The sequence below is a fragment of the Heptranchias perlo genome, chromosome 24 (assembly GCF_035084215.1).
Source record: "Heptranchias perlo isolate sHepPer1 chromosome 24, sHepPer1.hap1, whole genome shotgun sequence".
Taxonomy (NCBI): domain Eukaryota; kingdom Metazoa; phylum Chordata; class Chondrichthyes; order Hexanchiformes; family Hexanchidae; genus Heptranchias; species Heptranchias perlo.
Window position 1 is genome coordinate 36,550,921 of NC_090348.1, and position 25,965 is coordinate 36,576,885.

At 45.1% G+C, this 25,965-nt stretch overlaps 1 protein-coding gene across 3 annotated transcripts in view; it reads right to left on the reverse strand.

The window, feature by feature from the left end:
- The window catches only part of prkcq (protein kinase C, theta), a 108,702-nt gene that overhangs the window by 47,805 nt on the left and 34,932 nt on the right, over positions 1 to 25,965 (reverse strand). For all 3 annotated transcript variants that reach the window (XM_068005101.1, XM_068005102.1, XM_068005100.1), the window contains 2 exons: positions 11,933 to 12,132; positions 9,238 to 9,298 (listed from right to left, as the gene is read on the reverse strand). In XM_068005101.1, coding sequence (XP_067861202.1) covers positions 9,238 to 9,298; positions 11,933 to 12,132 — 261 coding nt within the window. The remainder of the gene's footprint in view (positions 1 to 9,237; positions 9,299 to 11,932; positions 12,133 to 25,965) is intronic.

Sequence of the window (25,965 nt, forward strand, 5' to 3'; positions counted from 1 at the left end):
ACTTAGCAACAAACTTTGTGGTGTAGTAGTGTGAAAATAACTTGGCGACCAATGGGGTCACAGTCATAGCTAAGTTTACACAGTTGGGTATTTTGGGGCATTCCATTGGGTAATTTAGCCTCTCTGGAAAAAACACTGTACAGTAAGAAGAATCCTATAAATTAATTTCATAATCATGATGCCACTTTCCATCAGCTGATTTCTTGTTTGCCATATTGGGTCTGCCAATATTACATGTTGGCTGTGTCACATGTAACTGCAGAGCAACATTATTAATGGTATGACCATTCATTCTGTTGACTCATTAGTCTCAGCAGTCTACGACTTGTGATCTATTTAACAGATGCATCTTCTTACAGGAAATTATATCAGTGCCTTGGACTATGGACTGCATTTTTCTGGATTTATACAAAAATACATTTGGGAGAGGCAATTGGGCGAGTGTGCAGTGTGCTATAATGAACAGAATAATAATCAGCGGATATGTCGCTTCTGCCATGAGTGACGAAAGCTGTATTTATATTTTGCCTTCTTTGCTTTCCTGGCTGGACTCCCATCTTGCACTCCCTGTAAACTTGAGTTCATCCAAAACTCTACTGCCCGTATCCTAACTCGCACCATGTCCAGTTCACCCATCACCCCTGTGCTTGCTGACCTACATTGGCTCCTGGTCCAGGAATGCCACGATTTTAAAATTTTCATCCTCGTTTCAAATCCCTCCATGGCCTCACCCGTCCCTATCTCTGTAACCTCTTCCAGCCCTACAACCGTCTGAGATCTCTGCGCTCCTCTAATTCTGGCCTCTTGCGTATCACCAATTTTCTTCGCTCCACCATTGGCAGTCATGCCTTCAGCAGTCCAGACCCTAAGCTCTGGAATTCCTTCCTTAAACCTTTCCGCCTCTCTATCTCTCTCTCCTTTAAGATGATGCTTAAAACCTACCTCTTTGACCATGCTTTTGGTCAGCTGTCCTAATATTTCCTTATGTGGCTCGGAGTCAAATTTTGTCTGATAATGCTCCTGTGAAACGCCTTGGGACGTTTTACTACATTAAAGGTGCTATATAAATGCAAGTTGTTGTTGTTGTATGTGGTAGTTTTTTTTCACTCATAGAAAGGAAAACAGCTGTGGCTATAGGGCTATAAACGTACTTTCCCCTTTCTCTGTGAGTGCTTGACCGGCAACTGTTCTGTGTACCTCGAAGAATCTAATGCCTTCATCATCACATCCTGGCAGTCAGTTGAATTCCACAGCCTCCAGCATTAAACTCATTATCAGCATTACAAAGAGGCTCATGACTTGAGGTAACAATTGGTGACTTATTGAGTTATTCATCTAACTTGACCTAAATTACTGTTTGCTTGTAAGCAGTGATTTTCCAATCTGGTAGGTTGATTGCTGTATAATTGCAGAGTGTTGCTAGGATAGAGTTGGGAGTCATTCTCTGCTTGGGTCAACTGTGAATTCTTTAAGACACTTTTACGTTTAGCGGTTCTGCAGTTTGGAATTGCGGGTAAGTGACACCCATGTGCAGGTTCCCCACCTCTACCTTATGAAGACCGGCTCGATTATTCCTGATGGCAGACTCATGGAAATATAGCTCCATGAATCTGCCATTGGGTTAAGGCTGCCTGTTCCTGGAAAGTGGACGCAGAGAAAGCAGACCCTGCTCTAGACCTCCATTATCCAGTGGTGCTCAGCATGCTTCCAGAGGACACTTCCTGCTATCAATTGTTAAAGGATGAGAGCAGAACATGAACGCTGCTTTCCCCAAACAAGAACAAAAAATGGGGCCTAAATATTCTCAGGTTAGGTAAAGCACAGATTGTATACAGGGTAAAACTTCCAGCAGGTGGAAACAGGGTGGTAGTGCAATTAAAATGGCAGCACAGCACTTACTGTCCCGTTCCCACCAACATTTTGGGTGGGATCCTTTGAAATAGGTGGCTTATGTGCCCGCCTGAAACAAGTGGGAGCCTTATTAGCCCTGGCACAATCGGGGTTCTATGCTGTCAATAGAAACATAATGTGGAGATGCCGGTGATGGACTGGGGTTGACAATTGTAAACAATTTTACAACACCAAGTTATAGTCCAACAATTTTATTTTAAAATCCACAAGCTTTCGGAGGCTTCCTCCTTCCTCAGGTGAAATGGAAAATTTTCCACATTCCGAAAACATAGAAACGTAGAAAATAGGAGCAAGAGTAGGCCATTCGGCCCTTTGGGCCTGCTCCGCCATTCAAAATGATCATGGCGGATCATCTAACTCAGTACCCTGTTCCCGCTTTTTCCCCATATCCCTTGATCCCTTTAGCATTAAGAAATATATTTATCTCCTTCTTGAATACATCTAATGACTTGGGCTCCACTGCCTTCTGTGGTAGAGAATTCCACAGGTTCACCACCCTCTGAGTGAAGAAATTTCTCCTCATCTCGGTTCTAAGTAGCATACCGTGTATCCTGAGACTGTGACCCCTGGCTCTGGACTCCCCAGCCTTCGGGAACATCCTCCCTGCATCTAGTCTGTCTAGTCCTGTTAGAATTTTATATGTTTCGATGAGATCACCTCTCATTCTTCTAAACTAGTGAACATAGGCCTAGTTGACCTAATCTCTCCTCATACGTCAGTCCTGCCATCCCAGGAATCAGTCTGGTAAATCTTCGTTGCACTCCCTCCATGGCAAGGACATCATTCCTCAGATAAGGAGACCAAAACTGCACACAATACTCCAGATGTAGTCTCACCAAGGCCCTGTATAACTGCAGTAAGACATCCCTGCTCCTGTACTCAAATCCTCTTGCAATGAAGGCCAACATACCATTCGTCTTCCTAATTGCTTGCTGCACCTCAATGCTCGCTTTCAGTGACTGGTGTACAAGGACACCCAGGTCTTGTTGCACCTCCCCTTTTCCCAATCTATTGCCATTCAGATAATAATCTGCCTATCTGTTTTTACAACCAAAGTGGATAACCTCACATTTATCCACATTGTACTGCATCTGCCATGTTCTTGCTCACTCACCCAACTTGTCTAAATCACATTGGAGCCTCTTTGCATCCTCCTCACAGCTCACATTCCACCCCAGCTTTGTGTCGTTTGCAAACTTGGAAATGTTACATTTAGTTCCCTCATCCAAATCATTGATATATATTGTGACTAGCTGGGGCCCAAGCACTGATCCCTGCGGTACCCCACTAGTCACTGCCTGCCACCCCGAAAAAGACCCGTTTATTCCGACTTTCTGTTTCCTGTCTGTCAACCAATTCTCAATCTGTGCCAGTATATTCCCCCCAATCCCATGTGCTTTAATTTTGCACACTAACCTCTTGTGCGGGACCTTATCAAAAGCCTTCTGAAAATCCAAATACACCACATCCACTGGTTCTCCCCTATCTATTCTACTAGTTACATCCTCAAAAAACTCCAGTAGATTTGTTAAGCATGATTTCCCTTTCATTAACCCATGCTGACTTTGTCCAATCCCGCTAATGCCCTCCAAGTGTTCTATTATCACACCTTTTACAACAGATTCAAGCATTTTCCCCACTACTGATGTTAGGCTAACTGGTCTGTAATTCCCTGTTTTTTCTCTCCCTCCTTTTTTAAATAGTGGGGTTACGTTAGCCACCCTCCAATCTGTAGGAACTGTTCCAGAGTCTATAGAATTTTGGAAGATGATCACCAATGCATCCACTATTTCCAGGGCCACTTCCTTTAGTACTCTGGGATGTAGATTATCAGGCTCTGGGGATTTGTCAGCCTTTAGCCCCATTAATTTCCCTAGCACTATTTTTTTACTAATACTAATACTCCCTCTCACTAGTCCTTTGGTTCCCTAACATTTCTGGGAGGTTATTTGTGTCCTCCTTTGTGAAGACAGAACCAAAGTATGTGTTTAATTGTTCTGCCATTTCTTTGTTCCCCATTATAATTTCCCCCATTTCTGACTGTAACGGACCTACATTTTTGTCTTCACTAATCTTTTTCTCTTGACATATTTATAGAAGCTTTTGCAGTCAGTTTTTATGTTCCCTGCTAGTTTACTCTCATACTCTATTTTTCCCATCTTAATCAATCTCTTTGTCCTCCTTTGCTGAATTCTGAACTGCTCCCAATCCTCAGGCTTGCCGCATTTTTTTGGCAATTTTATATGTCTCCTCTTTGGATCTAAAACTATCCCTAATTTCTTTTGTAAGCCACGGTTGAGCCACCTTTCCTGTTTTATTTTTGTGCCAGACAGGAATGAATAATTGTTGCAATTCCTGCATGCGTTCTTTAAATATTAGCCATTGCCTATCCACCGTCATCCCTTTTAGTAAAGGTCCCCAATCTATCATAGCCAACTCGCACTTCATACTTTCGTAATTTCCTTTATTAAGATTCAGGGCCCTAGTTTCGGATTTAATTACTTCACTCTCCATCTTAATGAGGAATTCTATCATGTTATGGTTGCTCTTCCCTAAGGGACCCCGCACAACAAGGTTGTTAATTAATCCTTTCTCATTGCACAATGCCCAGTCTAGGATCACCTGTTCTCTAGTTGATTCCTCAACGTATTGGTCTAGAAAACCATCACGTACACTCTCCAGGAATTCCTCCTCCACAGTATTATTGCTAATTTGGTTTGACCAATCTATATGTAGATTAAAGTCACCCATGATTATAATTGTACCCTTCTTGCATGCGTCTCTAATTTCCTGTTTAATGCCCTCCCCTACATCTCCACTACTGTTTGGGGGCCTATAGATAACCCCCACCAATGTTTTCTGCCCCTTGGTGTTTCTTAGCTCCACCCATACAAATTCCACATAGTGATTTTCCGAGCCAATATCCTTCCTCACTATTGCATTGATTTCCTCCTTTACTAACAACGCTACCCCACCTCCTTTCCCTTTTTGCCTGTCCTTCCTAAATATTGAATATCCCTGGATGTTCAGTTCACATCCTTGGTCACCCTGCAGCCATGTCTCTGTAATCGCAATTATATCATAACTGTTAATATCTATCTGCGCTGTTAATTCATCTAGCATATTGCGAATGCTCCGCACATTAAGACACAATGCCTTTAGACTTGTCTTTTCAAGATTGCTAGTCATCTTGGTTTTATTTTGCACGATGGCCTTATTTGTTTTTTGCCCTTGTTTTCTCTGCCTTCCATTATTGCTTCTTCCCTTTCTGTCTTTTGTTTCCATCCTTGTTTCCCCCTCCTCTGTCTCCCTGCTCAGGTTCCCATCCCCCTGCCATTCTATTTTAAACCTTCCCCAACAGCACTAGCAAACACCCCCACGAGGACATTGGTCCCGGTCCTGCTCGTGTGTAACCCATCCCACTTGTACAGGTCCCACCTTCCCCAGAACCGGTCCAATGTCCCAGGAATCTAAATCCCTCCCTCCTACACCATCCCTGCAGCCACGCATTCATCTGGTCTATTCTCCTGCTCCTATACTCACTCGCACTTGGCACTGGTAGTAATCCTGAGATCACCATCCAGGACAAAGCAGCCCGCTTGATTGGCACCCCATCCACCACTCTAAACATTCACTCCCTTCACCACCGGCGCACAGTGGCTGCAGTGTGTACCATCCACAGGATGCACTGCAGCAATTCGCCAAGGCTACTTCGACAGCACCTCCCAAACCCACGACCTCTACCAATGAGAAGGACAAGAGCAGCAGGCACATGGGAACAACACCACCTGCACGTTCCCTTCCAAGTCACACACCATCTTGACTTGGAAATATATCGCCATTCCTTCATCATCGCTGGGTCAAAATCCTGGAACTCCCTTCCTAACAGCACTGTGGAAGAACCTTCACCACACGGACTGCAGCAGTTCAAGAAGGCAGCTCACCACCACCTTCTCAAGGGCAATTAGGGATGGACAATAAATGCTGGCCTCGTCAGCGACGCTTACATCCCATGAACGAATAAAAAAAAACTACCTTTCAGGTCCTGCTTTTTAATTTATCTCCTAACTCCTTAAATTCACCTTGCAGGATCTCATCCCTTTTTTAACCTATGTCGTTGGTACCGATATGGACCACGACTACAGGCTGTTCACCCTCTCTCTCCAGAATGCCCTGCAGCCGCTCCGTGACATCCTTGACCCTAGCACCAGGGAGACAACATACCATCCTGGAGTCACGTTTACGGCCGCAGAAATGCCTATCTGTTCCCCTTACAATTGAATCCCCTATCAATATAGCCCTGCCACTCTTCTTCCTCCCCTCCTGTGCAGCAGAGCCACCCGTGGTGCCACAAACTTGGCTCTTGCTGCTTTCGCCTGATAAGCCATCTCCCCCAACAGTATCCAAAGTGGTATATCTGTTTGAGAGGGAGATGGCCCCAGGGGACTCCTGCTCTCCCTGCCTAGTCCTTTTACTCTGCCTGGCAGTCACCCATTTCACTTCTTCCTGTATAATCTTTACCTGTGTTGTGACCACCTCACTGAACGTGCTATCCACGATAATCTCAGCATCGCGGATGCTCCACAGTGAATCCACCCACAGCTCCAGCTCCGAAATGTGGTTAGCCAGTAGCTGCAGCTGGACACACTTCTTGCACACATGGTCGCCAGGGACACCTGTAGTGTCCATGACTTCCCACATAGTGCAGGAGGAGCGTATCACGGGTGTTAATAGGATGCCATTAAAGAACCAATGGGTAGTAGGCGTTGAATGGCCTAGCAGGCACCACTGCAAGATGCTAAAAAAAAACGTTGCCAGAAAGGTTTTCAAATGATTTTTGTGGGGTCAGTAGTAGCATTTCCTGCAGCAGCTGGGCTCCACAGTAGAGCTGCCAGATTTCCCACCTCTTCTAATCAATGAGCAGTTCCAAAAGCAAGAGCAGCTGGCCGACAAAATACGAATGAGGCCCGACCATGAAAATAGTTCAGATCTCTGACCGTTTCCTTTGGGCAGGTGAGGCCTTGCCTTCCATCCTATGGGAGTGTTAACTGAAAATAGACCCCATAAAATTAAACTTATACCTCTTTCTTCAAAACTGGGTGTGGGGAAAACCAGTGGAGTAATGGGGAAATATGGTTCCATGTCAAAGTAAATTCTTCAAACACTCTGGCTCTCTAGAGTCACACTGTAAATAAACACAAAAAGAAGAGGAAAGGAAAAAGGTCACCTGGCCTATCCAACCTGCTTTTGAAATTAGGTTCTTGTTCTTGTTTAGATCACTTTCACTTCCCTCTTGTCAGGACATCAGGGATTGAATCTGAGACCTTCCTGCCTGTAAGATTCTATTTTATTCAGGCAGGACGCTCCTTCCTCTTGTAGGGAAATTCAGAACAAGGGGAAGTAATCTTAAATTTGGAACTAAGCTGGTGAAAATTGAATGCAGAACTGCACACAACGGGCTGTGTGAATGTGAAATCCACTCATAAGCTCATAGGTTTATAAACGATTGGGGTGCTCAAAAGAGAGACAGAGGCCTAGAAATTTGTTGATGCTGCGCCCATTTTTTGCCTGTAAAATGGGTGCCTAAGTGTCCAATGTGGCGGGTGATGTGTGCCCGCACATCCAGTGCCAGAAGTGCGCCACCTGCCATATTAGTAAAGGCTCCAATATAGGCGTCAAGAGCCCGTGCCTGAAACAGATGTTAGGCCCTTTGCATATACAAATAGGGGGCCTAAAGCCTGTTTGAGGCCACTGGAGGCTGCTATCAAAAAGTTAAGTTCTTTTTTACCCCTCCCTCCTGATCAGCTCTCCTCCCTGCCAGGACCTATCTGAGGGCCACTACCAAGGAGGCAGCCAGCCCAACTTCAACCTTGTGGAAACAGAGTCGCCTCTGGACGCCCAATTGGCATTACGCAGCTCGCCGACAATATGCAGATAAGACCTGAGGCCCAATTTTGGGTGAGCCCTGGGGCCTCTGGCTTCAGGCCTAGTTCAAGCCCGAAAACAGGTTGAAATGAATTTCCACCCCAGATGCTTATTTGGGACGTAAATGTTTTAAAGGAAAATGAGAGTAAGAAACTGGGACCAAATGAGTCAGAGCTGCCAAGGCGAAGAGAATGGGCTAAATGACTGACCTGTGTCCCTACATATAACCACTCCTGCAAAATCTAAGGCTGTTTTGAAATACTTCAGTTGTATTTTACTGTGATGGTTATCTCTAGGTAAAATTGCTCTGGGGGAGTTTTCAATTATTTAAAGGATAATGACTCATGAGAACATGGTAACATGATATGCTGATGTACTATGCCAGAGTGCAGGAAGGGGATTCAGTTTCATGATGCCTCATGTATCAAATTCAGGGTCTGAGCCACTAAAGGGAGGTGCCAAGTAGAAATGAGTCTGCTTCCTCACAGGGAAGGAAGTTGGCCATCCCCTCAGTCTACTTGCATGGCTCTTGTAGTTCTCATTTTGCACAGAAGAGTTTGAACTCAATTTATTTTTGAAAGTAACACCTTCATTTCTGAACAATTACTGTATATTTGAATATATCTCACTTATCTCATTATTGTACTTAGCTTACTGATATAAACAGGATACCAAGCTGATCCTTGATATCAGCAGCCTAGGCCCTAAGGTCTGGAATTACCTCCCTAATCCTCTCTGCCTCTCTACCTCATTGTCCTCCTTTAAGATGCTCCTTAAAACCTACCTCTTTGACCAAGCTTTGACCACCTATCCTTACGTGGCTCGGTGTCAAATTTTGTTTGATAACGCTCCTGGGAAGTGCTTTGGGATGTTTTACTACGTTAAAGGTACTTTACAAATGCAAGTTATTGTTGTTGATAAATGAAGGCTTAGTGACAATCCAAAGCTTAAATCAGCCTATGAATCTCCAGCAAATTTAGTTACATCTTTTACTTTCAGCTCCTGGGTGTGCATTCACCCTTTAGGTTGGAGTGTACCTAAGGCCTGGGTGCAGGTCCAAAGCCTGTCCATTTATTAATGTAGTTATGGCATAGAGGGGGCGTGGTTAAGTTGGGAAACAATAATAAATAATAAAAAAGGGGGGCCAAGGATTATCCTTGTGAAGTGATCCTCCAATGAATCAAAAATGTAATTTCAAGGGTCAAAACATACTGGGGAACATTACCCAATAGCTGAATTCCATCATGAATTTTTATAAATCTGACCTAATAGGGAATCAATAATAATAATATTTAGAGTGAAAATAGTAAACACTGAAATCTCCTATTGTTCCAGGACATGGTATTAAATATTACCACAGACCTCAAATAATTATCACGAATGATTTGATCAGCTACTTACCACTTTGTTCAAGAAAGTACTTCACGTTCATTAGCATTCGGCCCTGGGGCTTTAAATCTAGCTGTTTTTAAGAGAAATGGAAGAATGAACGTGAGGAAAAAAGACAATTAAAGGACTAAAATAATATGAGATTTTTACATATCTCTTCGGATTTTAGAATGTCAGAGTTCTTTGTGGGAGTAGGGAAAGAGAGATGAATTCTTAGCTGTTAAAGTACCTAAATTTCCTTTAACTGTCTTCTTCCCAGCAAACATTTGGTCTGATTAGAGAAAAAAAGGAATAGTTGGCTTTTAATGATTTAAAGGAACAAGGCTTTCTGGTACTGTCACCTGCATGTTGGTTTATAAAAAGAGCTGTGCAAAGATGCAATTTATGATACAATGACATCAAATTCTTAAAAAGCCCTGCAGCAACTAAAAGTTTCTTTCAAAGACAGAAAGGCCAACATGCAGACTGTATTGGAATGCATTATGCTGCAGCAGGTAATGAGAATACATATCATGGACTTTTACAATTAAAAAGATATTGTGTATGTTCTCTCCAAGTTTTAACTTCCAGGTATTAATTTCAGGAATCAGTAAACTAACAAAGAGGAAGGGTTGGCAGCACACCCACAGCCCACACAAACACGAAGAACGTAGGGAAAAGTGTAGCAATTGAAGGCAGTGGATATAGACATTTGTAAGTCTATCATTAAATCTTTAGCCTCATTTTCTCTCTTCCTTTCTCCAAGGTACATGGAATGGAATTAATCAGCTTTTTCTTTTCTTCCCTTTGCCTTGAGATAGATCTTCCATTATAGTGTACTGCTCTGTCTAGCAAGAATCAAATAAACTAATTTCTAGCAGTGCCAGACTGTACCAACTGACAGGCAGAACTGGGATTGAAAATCCACATTCATCTGCTTAGGAAGCAAGCACTACTCTGCCAGTGCCACCAAAACATCCCAGTCACGGCCAATTCTGACTGAAAACCTAGGCCACACTCAAACCTCCCCCTCCCCCCATAACTGGCTGATTCAGATGTTGGTCAGTCTTTAGGACTCTGACTAACACCAGCACCGTACTGAATGATATATCATGAATAGATGTTCTACCAAGATGTTCACTACTTGGGGCCTTGTTTGTTTTTCATTTCTTATTGTAAAGAAGTAAAGACTCTTCCAAATGAATCAGGTTCCCACTGTCGCGATTAAAATCTTCACTCCCACTGAACATTTTTGCTTTCTGTGACACAAATCTACCATCTGCTAAGAACATCAAGACTGAAAAAGGTAAAGTCGTCTAACTGTTAATAGAGCTTCTTTGTGGTAGTTATCTAGGTTTTGCTGATTTCCACATGTAGTTCCACTATATTCTGATAATTAAATTAAACTAAACTGAATTAAACAGGGCTGAATTCCTGAGTTAATAGAGTATTTGGGATTCCAGCTTATTCAATCCAATGCATAAACATTCAATTTCTTTATCCGTATGTTTTACTCTTTTGCCAGAATGTATATGGCCTCTTGTTGGTTAAACTACTCCACTCAATGATGTCATGAATTGATACATGATATAGTGTTAGAGTGATAAACATCTGATTCCCAGTATGATAAGTTTCTCAAACATGCTGAGCCATTTTCAGGAGGCACATGACGTGGTTGCCATTCACTCCTAGACTCACACATGAAGAATGATGAACTGGAAGAGCGGGAAAGGAAGGAGAGAACATTGGCAATTCTTTATGGAGAGTGAGCAGTGTCAACTCCTGGCATTATTACGCACCTCATAGTGGCCTACCTTCCCTCTTCACACAGGAATTGTACATGAAGACCTAAGTGAGCCAAGAAAATAACCTAAAGATCTACCAAAGAGTCAAACAAGTTATTGCAACAATCGCATGCAATTTTCTTCCAATGTTTTCCCCTTTCCCTTCCCTCCTCTCCTGAAAGCTTTAGCTTGGGTATCAGTTGCCCTCCACTGCCTTGCCAAATGGCCATTCAACTTGTGTGAGCCAAGACGGCAAGTATTGGCAGGCTATTTGACCACAGAGAACATTACTTTTGTCCTCACCTGAAGTCTGCACAGGTGTATATCCAGCAGGATCACTGGGCAGTGGTTAGAAGCACTGACACTGAGGCTCTGGAGACAATTACAGTGCCCCTAGTGTCTTGGCTGAGAAAAGTTAAATCAGTAAAGATTGGGAATCAAACCTGGGATCTTCCTAGTCTTCACTTTAGCAGTTATTTTTTTGTTCAACACTGTTCTCGTATGGAAGTTTAGAGCACATGTATTTTATTTTAAATGGATTAATGCCTATGATAAAATAGCCCAGAGTGAAACTTCATACGAGTGCATTAAGCATTCAATGAGAACATTGTTGATTGTAATTTCTGCTCTTCCACTTCTTCTCCCCTCCTACTCTCAAACCTGAAGACAGTGGTTTTAGATTTAAACTTCCAAACTATGTACTTATACTTGGAGTCACAGTAGACTGACAAGAGTTTTAATACACTTAATTTGATTGGATTAGATTAGATTGGTTTCAATAAAGAAGAGTATGGCGTCCATTTGACCCATCCTTCCAGTACACCATCCCTATTGTTTTCCCGTTACAGTTTTTAGCATCATCTGAACAGGCCGCTAGGTCCTCGTTTTAATGTCTCATCTAAAGGATTTATGCACTGCCAATAAATTAAATATTAAAATTTTACCCAGATGTCTGCTTTTCCTTGATTGCGTTTACATTTCTCTGCGAGGGAATTCAGTTCCACCGTGGTTTCTGATATTAACTCTACAGTTTTGTCCTTGATGACGATGTGCATGACTCGGCCCTTGTTGATATGTGCATCAAAGGTGCTGTTCCAAGGTGGGTACATGGTGGGCTTCTTTTGCATGAAGATCTGCCCTTTTTCTGTTGAGGTATTCATATGTGTTAGAGTGAGTGAGGCACCAGGTACAAAGTGAATCAACAAGAGTGAGGGATTCTCAAGTAAAAGACCACACACAGAATAATGGATAGATGTTTGTAACCAACTTTCATTTTATATGGGTACTTTCCAACCTTCTTCTACCAATTTATCTCCTCCTTTTGCAGCCAAGAAGGCAGGCATCATGGCTTGGTCCCTAAATGCCGCCAATACCCTCTGTAACCAGGAACCATCTCAGACATGACACTTCCCTCTGAGTTTTAAAGGGGGATAGCGCAGTCCCAGATTGGCTACTCACCACCTGATACAGTTTCAAATAGAAACTGATGATAATCTATTCTTATGTACGCACTTTGTTTTGACAGTATTTCTTTTAATTAGTTCATGGGATGTGGGCGTCGCTGGCGAGGTTGGCATTTATTGCGCATCCCTAATTGCCCTTGAGAAGGTGGTGGTGAGCCGCCTTCTTGAACCGCTGCAGTCTGTGGGGTGAAGGTTCTCCCACAGTGCTGTTAGGTAGAGAGTTCCAGGATTTTGACCCAGCGACGTTGAAGGATCGGTGATATATTTCCAAGTCGGGATGGTGTGTGACTTGTAGGGGAACGTGCAGGTGGAGTTCTTCCCATGTGCCTGCTGCTCTTGTCCTTCTAGGTGGTAGAGGTCACGGGTTTGGGAGGTGCTGTCGAAGAAGCCTTAGCAAGTTGCTGCAGTGCATCCTATAGATGGTACACACTGCAGCCACGGTGTGCCAATGGTGAAGGGTGGTGGATGGGGTGCCAATCAAGCGGGCTGCTTTGCCCTGGATGGTGTCGAACTTCTTGAGTGTTGTTGGAGCTGCGCTCATCCAGGCAAGTGGAGAGTATTCCATCACACTCCTGACTTGTGAGGAGTCAGGAGTGTGACCCCAATGCCTTTCCATCTTCACCCCACAGACAGGTGGAAAGGCTTTGGGGAGTATGAAGACCCTCTCATTTGTTTTCCTCCACGTTACAGGCTACACACCTTCCTCATCTCAGAGAGTGGGTCGGTGACTAGTCCTAGACCTCCACCAATATCATTCTTCAATTGATCAGTAGGAATCATTCAACGGCAGCCCAATAAAGCCGGACTCCCCAGTATTCCCTTGTCCATTGGAAAAGTGCTGAGGCCAGGCACCTCCCCACAGCAATTTGGTTGAGATCTAGAAAACAGCAGTGTACTGGAGGGGGAATTAAACCTGTATCCTCTCGACGTTGCACCAGATGTTGGCCTTCCGATGGCCTGTATCACCCTACAGATCGGTACTATTAACATACTGCATATTAACATACTGCATATTAACATACTGCATATTAACATACGGCCTGAAGTTACAATGAAGTGGAATAATAACATCCGATTGCTTAATCCATTCATCTGAAATTCCCCACTTATTTTAGTGGAGGTACTAATCGATGAACTCCTCTGCTAAATAGGATAGAGAGGAATTTCACACAAGCATGATAAGCATTCATAGGCTGACATCCCATAGTGTAATTACAGTGCCCTAGTAACGTATTTTGGGCTAGAGAGGACCATTAGTCCATCTATCAGCCCCATCCAATTATCTTGTTGTTTATGACAGAAGCTCAATGTACAGCTGCCATTTGAACCTTAAGATATTATATAAGCTGGTTGTATTTCTCCGAGAGAATTGTTTCAATGTTATATTGAACTTTTTTTCTGTGTCTGTGCTGTCAGGCTGGTCTGTCAGCTGTGAGTGCTGATAACATGCCGATATTCACACAAAGGGGATTAATGATTCTGGCATTATTACTGCAGGTTTACCGAGAATTATTTTGCAGTGGATTACTGGGAAATTTTATATCCAGTACACATAAACTCTCTGTTTCAGCATATATCCTATTTTAACCACAAGGCAAGTAATGAATCCACTTAGACAGCTGCTTTGAGTTTGCATTGGAAGGAAGAACGATTCTGGCAGTTGACAGCTACAAGAACTTGTTTCCTCAGCACATATGGAGTTGTCGCTGTCACTTTTATCACACATCCTATAAGTCATTCCAGAAAAGCAAGCATCCTGTGGCTACACTCTTAGAAAATGTTCACCACAGGAATAGGCAGAAGGGCCATTTTTAGCACCAAACAAAATAACATAAATGGAACAAAAGTCACTGTTCAATCCGTCTAAAAGCAGGAACTCCTCATCAAATTGTGGAAGTTGGTACTTGATGATTCGTCAAAATGTCACATTTTATAAAAGAAAGGGCCAAAGTCTGATCTTGAGCTGCACTGTAAAGTAATCTCAGCCGGGGTATTGATGGACTCCTCTTGTTGGCTTAAAAAGCCCAGGAGTAGGGAAGGGGAACAAAAGAATTAGCCCGGGTTCCCGCTCAAGTGTCCGCTCCTGGAAAGTGTGTGTACGGATGTTGGAGGAGGACAATTCTGGGCTTGGTTGTGATGCCCTCCTTGGTTGATTAGCAAGCTGACATTCACTGGTTCTCAGATGAAGAATGGCCTCCTGGGTGATGGACCTAAGGGCAGGCAGCACCGACAGAATTTTACCCCGCACGAGTCGGCACTTTGAGAGAGGATAGGAAATAATTAGAATGGGAAAAGTTTAAGTGGGCAGGGCGGTGGCACAACACATTGTGCGTGGTGGCATGGAGCACAGAAAGACAAGTTTACTCTTACGCAGGGGATCCCTGCACCGCTGAGTTCATCTGCAATGTTAAGAGGAAATGCTCAGTGGCAGAGAAGCCTGGGATTAGGATGCCTGCTTGCCGATTTGTTTTCTCCGAGATCTCTGCATTCCTCCAATTCTGGACTCTTGCGCATCCCCAATTTTCTACGCTCCACCATTGGAGGCCATGCCTTCAGCTGCCTGGGCCCTAAGCTCTGGAATTCCCTCCCTACACCTTCCCGCCTCTCTACCTCTCTCCTCCTTTAAGGCAGTCCTTAAAACCTACCTTTTTGACCAAGCTTTTGATTACCTAATATTTCCTTATGTGGTTCGGTGTCAAATCTTGTCCCATTACGCTCCCGTGAAGCGCCTTGGGACGTTTTACTACGTTAAAGGCGTTTTATAAATGCAAGTTGTTGCTGGTGTGTTGGATGGGAAATATTGAGAAAAACAAAGGGAGCTTCACCCTTAAAAAATCACATAATAAGAGGAAAAAAGAATCAATCAGGCTCTACGCCTATACATTCTCAGGTATTTATAAAGATAGGCAGGGGATGATGAAATACTGACATAAGTCTCTTTCTTCATTATGAAAGTTGGAGGGGGGTATGTGGTCTGTTGAGGGCAGCAGGCCAGGGCTAAATATAAGACTTCAGCTTTTTGCCAAATACAAATGCAGACGTTGACTGGATAGGGGGTGGGGCAATGGGCAGGGCAATGAAGGCGTGCTAGGAATGTGTCTTCAGGAGACCCTAGTTAACTCTGCCGCTGCTGAACACACATTAAATTTAGCATCTTAATTTACCAAAATTTAGGCACCATCTGTGATATGGGTCGAATTTACTTACACTGGTATTTGGATGAATGTTTCCCAGCATTTGTGTAACATTTCTCTGTCTGCTATTTTAACCCACTTAAAAATTAACAAAAGCATTAAAATAGCACAATGAGAAACTTGTTACAATACCAGTAACAGCAACTTAAACCCTTCAATCTCCCAAGAGAAAGTTCTGTAGTTTTCTGCTCTCCCCTAAAAGGAGGTAAAATTCCAAAATATCAAATCGTACAACTTTGGTCAACCATAAAATGCATGTTAAATAAAATAGTCATTTTTTAAACTTGGAAGCTTGATCAAAATTTGAATTTGTGTTTTGTTTCGAAGATATTAAAATTTTCTCCACCAGACCAATATAGGATGTACCTGGGTCCCAATTGGACCACCTTTTTCACTGAGCCCACAGCAAAGGAGTAGGAAAATGAAACACCATACTGCTTTAATATGTCCACTCTGCGGCCAAATTGAGTATTGGCTGGAAATAAAAAAAAATGATTCAGCTCAGCTAAGCAAGAAAGCTGCATTTATGTAGTTATGTCATTTCTATAAAACCAGAGGAAAACTGGACCACATGTTCAAAAAACCTGACCTTTGTTGCCCAGTTTATTAAAAAAAAACTGACAGCCCACTAAATGGTAGACCATCCGGCCAAAATAATGTTCCACTAGCAACACGTCCTAAATAGCAGAGATGCAGGATGGGTGAATATTGTAGGGTAGATGGTGCCAAGTCTGAGGAACGAGCAGGCTTAATGGGCCAAATTGCCTTAGTTCATTCACTGCAAATTCCTTTTCTTGTTTTATGTTTTCCAATGACACTTTCCTATTTTCAGTCACCATTATTACAATGCCTCAGCGTCTTTTAATAAATATATAAGTTGGCTTTCTGACGAGATCTTTAAGATAATCATCAATGGCATCTTATCCCTTTTTGCTCTTTTGCAAAGTATAATCTGTCACTTGAACATCTCAACGAGGGCTCCAATCAGCATTTGTGGTAACCAAGAATTTTTTGTCATGATAAATGCTGATATTATAGGACTTTATCAGGCCCTGTGCGATCTTGAAGGCTTCTAAAAACAAATCTATCCCTGAGCAAATGATTGACGAGAAGAAATTGCATTTACTAACCTAGCGTTTAGACTTTACACCTGGAAATACACGAGGCCCATTTTAAGCGCCTCCGCTAGCATAAACTCGGTCTGAAAATGGCGCTGGATCACGTACTGCCTCTTTTGCCCTGACACTCTGGCCACCGCCATCTTGGGCAGGGTCGAGAAATGGACGGCTGGAGAGCCCACCTGTTTCAGACAGGAGGCCACTTGTAGTATGCAAATCAGTATCTTATGAAGTACATAGGACCCTGACTGAAATTCTGAGGTACAAATGGGCAGGGCGTGCACCGTGTCCTCTTTGCCCATTTGTACTAGGTGCTGAGTGGCCTAACCAACGATCCTTAAAGAGACTGCTGGAGGCCGCACAGAAAACAGCCGAAGTTTCTTTTAAGCTTTTATTTGTGTGGGGCCAGGAGGAGCCGGAGTGTTGCTCTTGGGCCTACAAAAAAACTCTGGCCCGCTGCTGGCCTGTGCAATGCTTCTCCCATTATCGCCCCCCCCACCTAATAATGGGAGAGGCATTGCACAGGCCACACACACAGCAGGCTCTGACTGGCTCAGCGTGGGAGCTGGCCAATTTCCCACCATCCTCAACTGGCAAACAGCAGCGGGGTGCCCATTTGGCACCTGCAGCTTGCTGGCTGCAGGTAAATAAGGTTGCGCCTTAAAATGGCTTGGAGTCTCAAAACAGTAACAACGGTTGAGCAGCCGTAATGCTTCATCCCCTGACCGCCCGTTTGTGCCTCAAGTTAAAATCTCCCCTACTCACTCCAGAGACACTACAAAAATGCAGAATCATATTTTGTATTAATGAACAGAGAAAAATATTTTGTCATGATGCATCTGCTCAAACTTGTTCACAATGTCCCTGCAGGAACTTTCCTTCTTGGGATATGGGTGACATGTCAAAGGTTGCATTTATTTTCAAACCTACTTGCCCTGAGAAGGTAATGGTTGACCACCTTCTTGAACTGCTGCCATCCTTGGCCAGTGGTGCTCCCAAGATGACCTCAGGTAGGAAATACTAGGATTTTTGACCCAGAGACAAAGAAGAAATGGACATATATGTCTAAGTCAGAACACTGTGGGGCTTGGAGAGGAGCTTGGTGATGGTGTTCCTAAGATGTTGCTGCTCTTTCCCTTCTTGATGGTAGAGGTTGCAGGGGAGGGACAGGCTGTTGAAGTAATCTTGGTGAGTTGCTCAGTGCATCCTGTAGATAATACATACTGAAGGCTCAGTACGCTGGTGGTGGTGGGGGTGGAAATTGAGATCAGTGGCAGAGGCGCCAATCAAACTACACGGTCTTCATTAGGACAGAGGCAGTACGGTGCAACATTCAAAATAATAATTACACTGTGACAAAATTCCTGCCTAATTAATGATAATAACTGCTACATTGAAGCTTTGTTTAGACATTTCCTTCCATTGACGGACTTTTTACAAAATAAATAGACATTTGAATTATATGTTGTTCCCTGGGCATGATTTTGACTTGGAGCCAGGAAGAGAGTAAAGGGAAAGATTTTCAGGCGCGAAACCCAGAAGTAAAGTGACCTTATTGAATGATTAAAATTTTACTTCTGGGTTTCGTGCCTGGCTGCCAGCCTGATTGACAGGTGGTAAAGCAACCATGGAGTGATCAGTGTTCTCAGGAATTGGATGGGAGAGGTCGGGGAGAGATCAGTGTTCTCAGGAATTGGATGGGAGAGGTCGGGGAGAGATCAGTGTCCTCAGGAATTGGATGGGAGAGGTCGGGGAGAGATCAGTGTCCTCAGGGGTTGGATGGGAGAGGTTGGGGAGAGATCAGTGTCCTCAGGAATTGGATGGGAGAAGTCGGGGAGAGATCAGTGTCCTCAGGAATTGGATGGAGGAGGTCGGGGAGAGATCAGTGTCCTCAGGGGTTGGATGGGAGAGGTCGGGGAGAGATCAGTGTCCTCAGGAATTGGATGGGAGAGGTCGGGGAGAGATCAGTGTTCTCAGGAATTGGATGGGAGAGGTCGGGGAGAGATCAGTGTCCTCAGGGGTTGGATGGGAGAGGTTGGGGAGAGATCAGTGTCCTCAGGAATTGGATGGGAGAGGTCGGGGAGAGATCAGTGTCCTCAGGAATTGGATGGGAGAGGTCGGGGAGAGATCAGTGTCCTCAGGGGTTGGATGGGAGAGGTTGGGGAGAGATCAGTGTCCTCAGGAATTGGATGGGAGAAGTCGGGGAGAGATCAGTGTCCTCAGGAATTGGATGGAGGAGGTCGGGGAGAGATCAGTGTCCTCAGGGGTTGGATGGGAGAGGTCGGGGAGAGATCAGTGTCCTCAGGAATTGGATGGGAGAGGTCGGGGAGAGATCAGTGTCCTCAGGAATTGGATGGGAGAGGTTGGGGAGAGATCAGTGTCCTCAGGAATTGGATGGGAGAGGAGGGGTGGAGATCAGTGTCCTCAGGAATTGGATGGGGGAGGTAGGGGAGAGATCAGTGCCCTCAGGAATTGGATAGGGGAGGAGGGGTGGAGATCAGTGTCCTCAGGAATTGGATGGGGGAGGTAGGGGAGAGATCAGTGCCCTCAGGAATTGGATGAGGGAGGTCGGGGAGCGATCAGTGTCCTCTGGGATTGGATGGGGTGGGGGGGAGGTGAGTACTCGCGATCGGGGAGGGGGGTTAGTCGATCGCGGGGATCCAATCGAGACAGGTAAGTTTGTTGTGTCTAGAGGAAACACTCCTGCTCCTCCTGGCCCACAAGCACTGTAGTAAAGGCACTTACCTGATGAACCAGCCATTCTCGCCTCCTTTTACCTGGCGAGATTCATGAGCCCCGGGAAACCCGTTCTGGAGGCGTTAAATTTAAAGCTCAGTTAAATTCAATTAAAAAAACGCTACTTAACGTCTCTCAATGACATTAATTGCCCCGCTAAATACCCGCCCACTGCCACTAATTAGGGACATGGGGCCCGATTTTAGCACCCACTATCGGGTGCGTTCTCGGCAGGGGGGCCCCGAAAATCGCGAAATCCCGGAGCGGGACCGGATCGCGCCTCGATCCCGCCCACTTCCAGGTTCCGCGCTGATGTGCGGGGGTGCGTGCACAGCCCCCACTGGTGGGAATCCAGCAGGCAATTAAAGCCAGCGGGATGCCACTTGAGTGTATTTACTTTGGTTGTTCAGGTCATTAACTGACCTGATTAAGGGACTGTGTGTGATTTTGGATAAACAGGGGACTGTTTCACACACTGGGGGAAACAGTCCCAGTTGAAATGGACGTGTTGCAGCCGTCAGCCTGTGGCAGCTGCAAAGGTCCAATTGACAGGTTGGGGGGGGGGGCAGACCCTCAGCCATTGCAGGAGGCCGCTCTGTCACTTGGGACAAAGTTTGGCCTCCACCACCCTCCTCCTGATGGTCGAAGTCACCAACCTGCACACTTACCCCGGGGTCCGGAGACATGTACCTACCTTGCGGACCCCCTCAGATGTACATCTTGCGGATGGGGGCCGCCGTAGCTGCAGTCATGACCTCCTCAGAGGGCGAACAGCCTTACCAGCCTCACCAGCCTCGCCATCCACGCCGTCCACCTCTGACACGTGGAGCTCCACAACAGAGTGCTGTGACACATCCACCTGTACAGCAGGAGGGAGGGCTACCGCAGAGAGAGATGCGTCGCAGAGGGCACTACCCTCGCCACAGGTTCCACAGACCGAGGCTCAGCCTCCTGGACCTCTCTGAGCAGCAGTGCACACGGAGGCTCAGAGTCAGTCGACATGTAGCCGTGGACATCTGCAGCCTCTTTCATGCCGAGCTGCTCCTGGCTGGCCCGTGCACCATCTTCCTACCTGTCGGTGTCAAAGTCACCACTGCCCTCCCGAACTTCTGCTCCACAGCCTTCCAGGGTGCAACCGGGGACATCCCCGATGTCTCTCAGTCGTCTGCGCAGAAGAGCACTGCAAATACACCTACACCCACTCTGCAGTGACACACTGGGTGGCATCAGTGGTGGGTCCTCATAGGGATACCCAGGAGCGGGCATTATTGCACAAACTGGACAGGTTTCGCGAAGACATGGCAGTAGTGGTGCCAATATAATGTGTGATGTGAGTTGTTCTTTAATTCAATAGAAGTAAGAACCATGACAAACCCTCAAACACCCTTGTGCATCCCCTTCATGCTCACGACACGTTTGCCTTACGCTGCCTACTGCACATATGTGATGCATGCCCTGTGGCTGCAGCACAGGTGGTGGCAGGTTGAGTGAGGCTGGCCGTGAGAGATGCATGAGAGGGTGAGTATGGGATAGAGCCATGAGATTGTATGAGGATTGGGTTGCGTGGTAGTGGCGGGGTGAGTACTCGCGAGGTGAGTAGGTGGAGGTAAGATGAGGATGAGGTTTGAGTGGGTATGAGGGGTCATGTGACAGAGTAGTGTTGGCGGTGCCGAAGGAGGTGTGGAGTGGGGGCAGTGTTGTGGCAGACGGAGTGTAGGGGAAAGACTACGTGTTCTCACTGTGGCTGACCTACTGAGGTCATTGGAGCACCTCCTGCACTGTATGCAGGTGGGCGATATGTTGGTGGCGCAGGTGACCCCCTCTGCCACCTCGAGCCAGGCCTTCTTGGTGGCAGAGGCAGGCCGCTTCATCCCGCCCGTCGGGGGGAAGATCTCTGTCCTCCCCCTCCTCCTCACCCCATCTAATGATACCTGGGGTGAGGCATCATTAAACTGGGAGCAGCCTTCCCCCTGGGCTGCTCCATGCTGTAATTTTTGCTGTTTGTGGCAGCATCTGTCAGTGGAGGACTGCCCCTTTAAATAGAGCGCCTCCAGCTGACAGATCTTACTGCGCATGCGCAGCCCGCCCGACGCACAGATCAGCAGCGGGGAACCCGGAGGAGCAGGTAAGTGGATCCAATTAGTGTGTTGCCTGCTACGATCGCGCGGGCAACCCACTAATTTCACCCGCCTACCCGCCGAGAACCCGCACCCCTGGTAAAATCGGGCCCATGATCTCAGCCGGTGCGATTCTCGCATGCATCCAAACGCGTCCATGTTAAACCCAAGTGGGTGCGTTGGAGCCAGGTTGCGGTCACAATCTAAAAAGCTGTAATTTTAACCTCCCACCTGGCCCCAGCCCACCCGTCCGTTGGGGTTAAAATTCCCCCCAGGTGTTAATTGTACCCCTATGATTTATATCAATTAGTGTTAATTGTATTCAGGTGGTGCGGATCAATTGGGGACTCTCGTATCCATTTATAGGCGAGCCCATTTAGGGTGTGGAGTGGGTAATGTTGATCTCTGTGAATAAAGGCTTGGATGTAACTGATGACCAGGCTCTAGTACTCTATCCTTCACCACTGGGCTATCCAGTTTATTTCACCAAGGTTATGGTGTAAAATCGCATGCTGCATGTGTTTTAAACAAAGAATTTCAACGGAATCAGAATGGTGGTATGACATAGGCCCAAGCCCTTAAAATAAAATCAGATGATTTTTTTCACATCTGTCCCTGATCTGCTTCACGCATCCTTCAAAACCAAGATGGCGCGCACAAAGCCTAGTCTGAGCCCAGTGGCAGTGCTAGAAGATTATAGAGAGGCCAGGATTGGCCTAACCTTGCTTAATCTTGCTTTCCTCTGTGGGATAAGTACGCTTTTCATAGTGTTTCTTCCCGGTGGTGCAACTAAGTCTAGGAACTCACCACATGGCTAATCATGGATACTAACAGGTGCCTTATGTCCTACGTGACACATTACTTTGAATATCTTGATCAATCGACCTGGTTTAACAAGCAGTTGTTTTAAAATGTAGCCTATGTACATCTACAAGAGACATACTAGACTTGAGATTAGCACTTTGTTGCCTCAAAATGTTACTTGCAATCTTAGAGTCATAGAGTCATACAGCACGGATAGAGGCCCTTCGGCCCATCGCGTCCGCGCCGGCCATCAGCCCTGTCTACTCTAATCCCATATTCCAGCATTTGGTCCGTAGCCTTGTATGCTATGGCATTTCAAGTGCTCATCCAAATGCTTCTTGAATGTTGTGAGGGTTCCTGCCTCCACAACCCTCTCAGGCAGCGAGTTCCAGACTCCAACCACCCTCTGGGTGAAAAAGTTCTTTCTCAAATCCCCTCTAAACCTCCCGCCTTTTACCTTGAATCTATGTCCCCTTGTTATAGAACCCTCAACGAAGGGAAAAAGCTCCTTAGTATCCATCCTATCTGTGCCCCTCATAATTTTGTACACCTCAATCATGTCCCCCCTCAGCCTCCTCTGCTCCAAGGAAAACAAACCCAATCTTCCCAGTCTCTCTTCATAGCTGAAGCGCTCCAGCCCTGGTAACATCCTGGTGAATCTCCTCTGCACCCTCTCCAAAGCGATCACATCCTTCCTGTAGTGTGGCGACCAGAACTGCACACAATACTCCAGCTGTGGCCTAACCAGTGTTTTATACAGCTCCATCATAACCTCCTTGCTCTTATATTCTATGCCTCGGCTAATAAAGGCAAGTATCCCATATGCCTTCTTTACCACCTTATCTACCTGTTCTGCCGCCTTCAGGGATCTGTGAACTTGCACACCAAGATCCCTCTGACCCTCTGTCTTGCCTAGGGTCCTCCCATTCATTGTGTATTCCCTTGCCTTGTTAGTCCCTCCAAAGTGCATCACCTCGCACTTTTCCAGGTTAAATTCCATTTGCCACTGATCCGCCCATCTGACCAACCCATCTATATCGTCCTGCAGACTGAGGCTATCCTCCTCACTATTTACCACCCTACCAATCTTTGTATCATCAGCGAACTTACTGATCATACCTTTTACATTCATATCCAAGTCATTAATGTAGACCACAAACAGCAAGGGACCCAGCACCGATCCCTGTGGTACCCCACTGGCCACAGGCTTCCAGTCACAAAAACAACCTTCGACCATCACCCTCTGCCTTCTGCCACTAAGCCAGTTTTGTATCCAAAGTGCCAAGGCACCCTGGATTCCATGGGCTCGTACCTTCTTGACCAGTCTCCTGTGGGGGACTTTATCGAAGGCCTTACTGAAATCCATGTATACCACATCCACTGCGTTACCCTCATCCACACGCCTAGTCACCCCCTCAAAAAATTCAATCAAATTAGTCAGACATGATCTTCCCTTGACAAAGCCATGTTGACTATCCCTGATTAATCCTTGCTTCTCCAAGTGGAGACTAATTTTGTCCTTCAGAATTTTTTCCAATAATTTTCCTACCACTGATGTTAGGCTCACTGGCCTGTAGTTCCCCGGTTTTTCCCTACTCCCCTTCTTGAATAATGGAGCACCAATACAAATGACATGCATGTCAGTATAAATGCTGAATCTTGCTGAAACTAGGAAAATGCTGGTTTCCAGTCAATTTCTAGATCCTCAAAGCAGCATCATTGGATATAGTTTCTCAGGAATTAGCCCTCTCTCACTGTCCAATTAGCATCTTCATCATGGGAAAGAAAAGAAAGGAAAGGAAGGAAGAAAGGAAAAAAAATGACTTTGATTTCTACAGCGTCTTTCATGACCTCAGGACGTCTCAAAGTGCTTTACAGCCATTCAAATAGTTTTGAAGTGTAGTCACGATTGTAATGTAGGAAATGCAACAATCAATTTGCACACAGCATGGTCCCACAAACAGCAATGTGATAATGACCAGATAATCTGTTTTTATTGATGGTTGAGGGAAAATATTGGCCAGGTCACCAGGAGAACTCCCCTCAGTACTGCACTGGAGTGTACTTTTGAAATGTAGTCACTGTTGTAATGTAGGCAGCAGCACTTGGTGTGTGGTGTCCTACACAGTAATAAACTGGGAGGGAATTCAATGAGAGGAAGAGGAAGCTGTTTAATGGTTGTCGTCATTTGAATTAGTATGAGTATTTTGATATAAAATGGCAAATGGAAGGAACACCTCAAAATAATATTTGAATTAATGTCTAGAGAACGGCCAGGTGACATGGGATGAGGAAGAGATGGCAGTAGTTCAGATGACCGTTCTAGTTTGGCGACACAAGAGAGCAAGGATCTTTAACCCTTGCCTCTGGACATTTCTTTGCTACTGAAAAGTAAATATTAAAATTAAAAGAAAAGTACGAGCTTCCCCAATGATTCAGTTGGTATCATGACTGGTAGAGAAAATATCCAGGAATGAGATCAGGTTAAGTCACATTTGTAGATAGGTCTTGATATTTGTCCAAAAACTCTAACTAGATCACAGCAAGACCACATTGCTTCAGTTAAAGGTGAATGGTTGCCTGATTTTCTGAGAAAGAGAGAGACAATGGATGAAAAAAAAAGTCAGAGACAAACAGAGATATACACAGATAACTAGAGGCAAAGCTTTCTTCTGGTCACAATGTGTTAGTGACATTGTATACACAGAAAGATTTTCTATGTTTGCTCTTTTTGGCAAAATCATGCAAGTGTTCTATAAGAATCAGTTTCTGCTTTTGCTAGAAATAGCGATCAGAGGAAACTCTCTGCTCTATTTTTGATGTCACTAACACATAGCGACCAGAAGAAACGTTCCCCTCACCATCACCTCCCTGAAATAAAGTGCGTGTGGGAGGGCATATAGAGAGGGTAGAGAGGGTGAAAGATATAGAAAGAGGGAGTCAGAAATAATTGGAGAGCAGGACACAGCAGAGGGATAGTTACGGACAAAGAAGGATACTTTTTAAAAGATTCTTGTCTGTGAGCAATGCCACAGGAAATCAACCAACATATTGAGGGTGATTTTAAACCCCAAGAACGGGTGGGTTGGAGGCGGATGGGAGTTGAAAATAGTTGTTTTTTGGGTCGCGACCGCAACCCGGCTTTATTTCCGGGTTTAACATCGGCGAGGAAAAGTACAGGCTTCACACTGGGAACGCAAAGTCCGAACATTTTGCGGTTGCGGCACGAAAAAACAACTATTTTCAACTCCCACCCGCCCCCAACCCACCCGATCTTGGGAGTTAAAATCACGCCCCCATTATGAATGTTGTGAATACTGAACACTTACACTGTTACAATCTGTTTTTCAGTATGAGCATTATGATGAACCAATGTCATGATGCACACTGTGGTCTCAGTAATTGCAGTGACAGCCAATGTCAGCACACAACCAATTTAAATGCTGAATAAAACCACTCTGGGCAAAACTATTCAGCTAACTCTGATTATTAAGTCTCTGCTAGAACATCTGTGAAAACAAACACTTTGTACATTTTTAAACCTT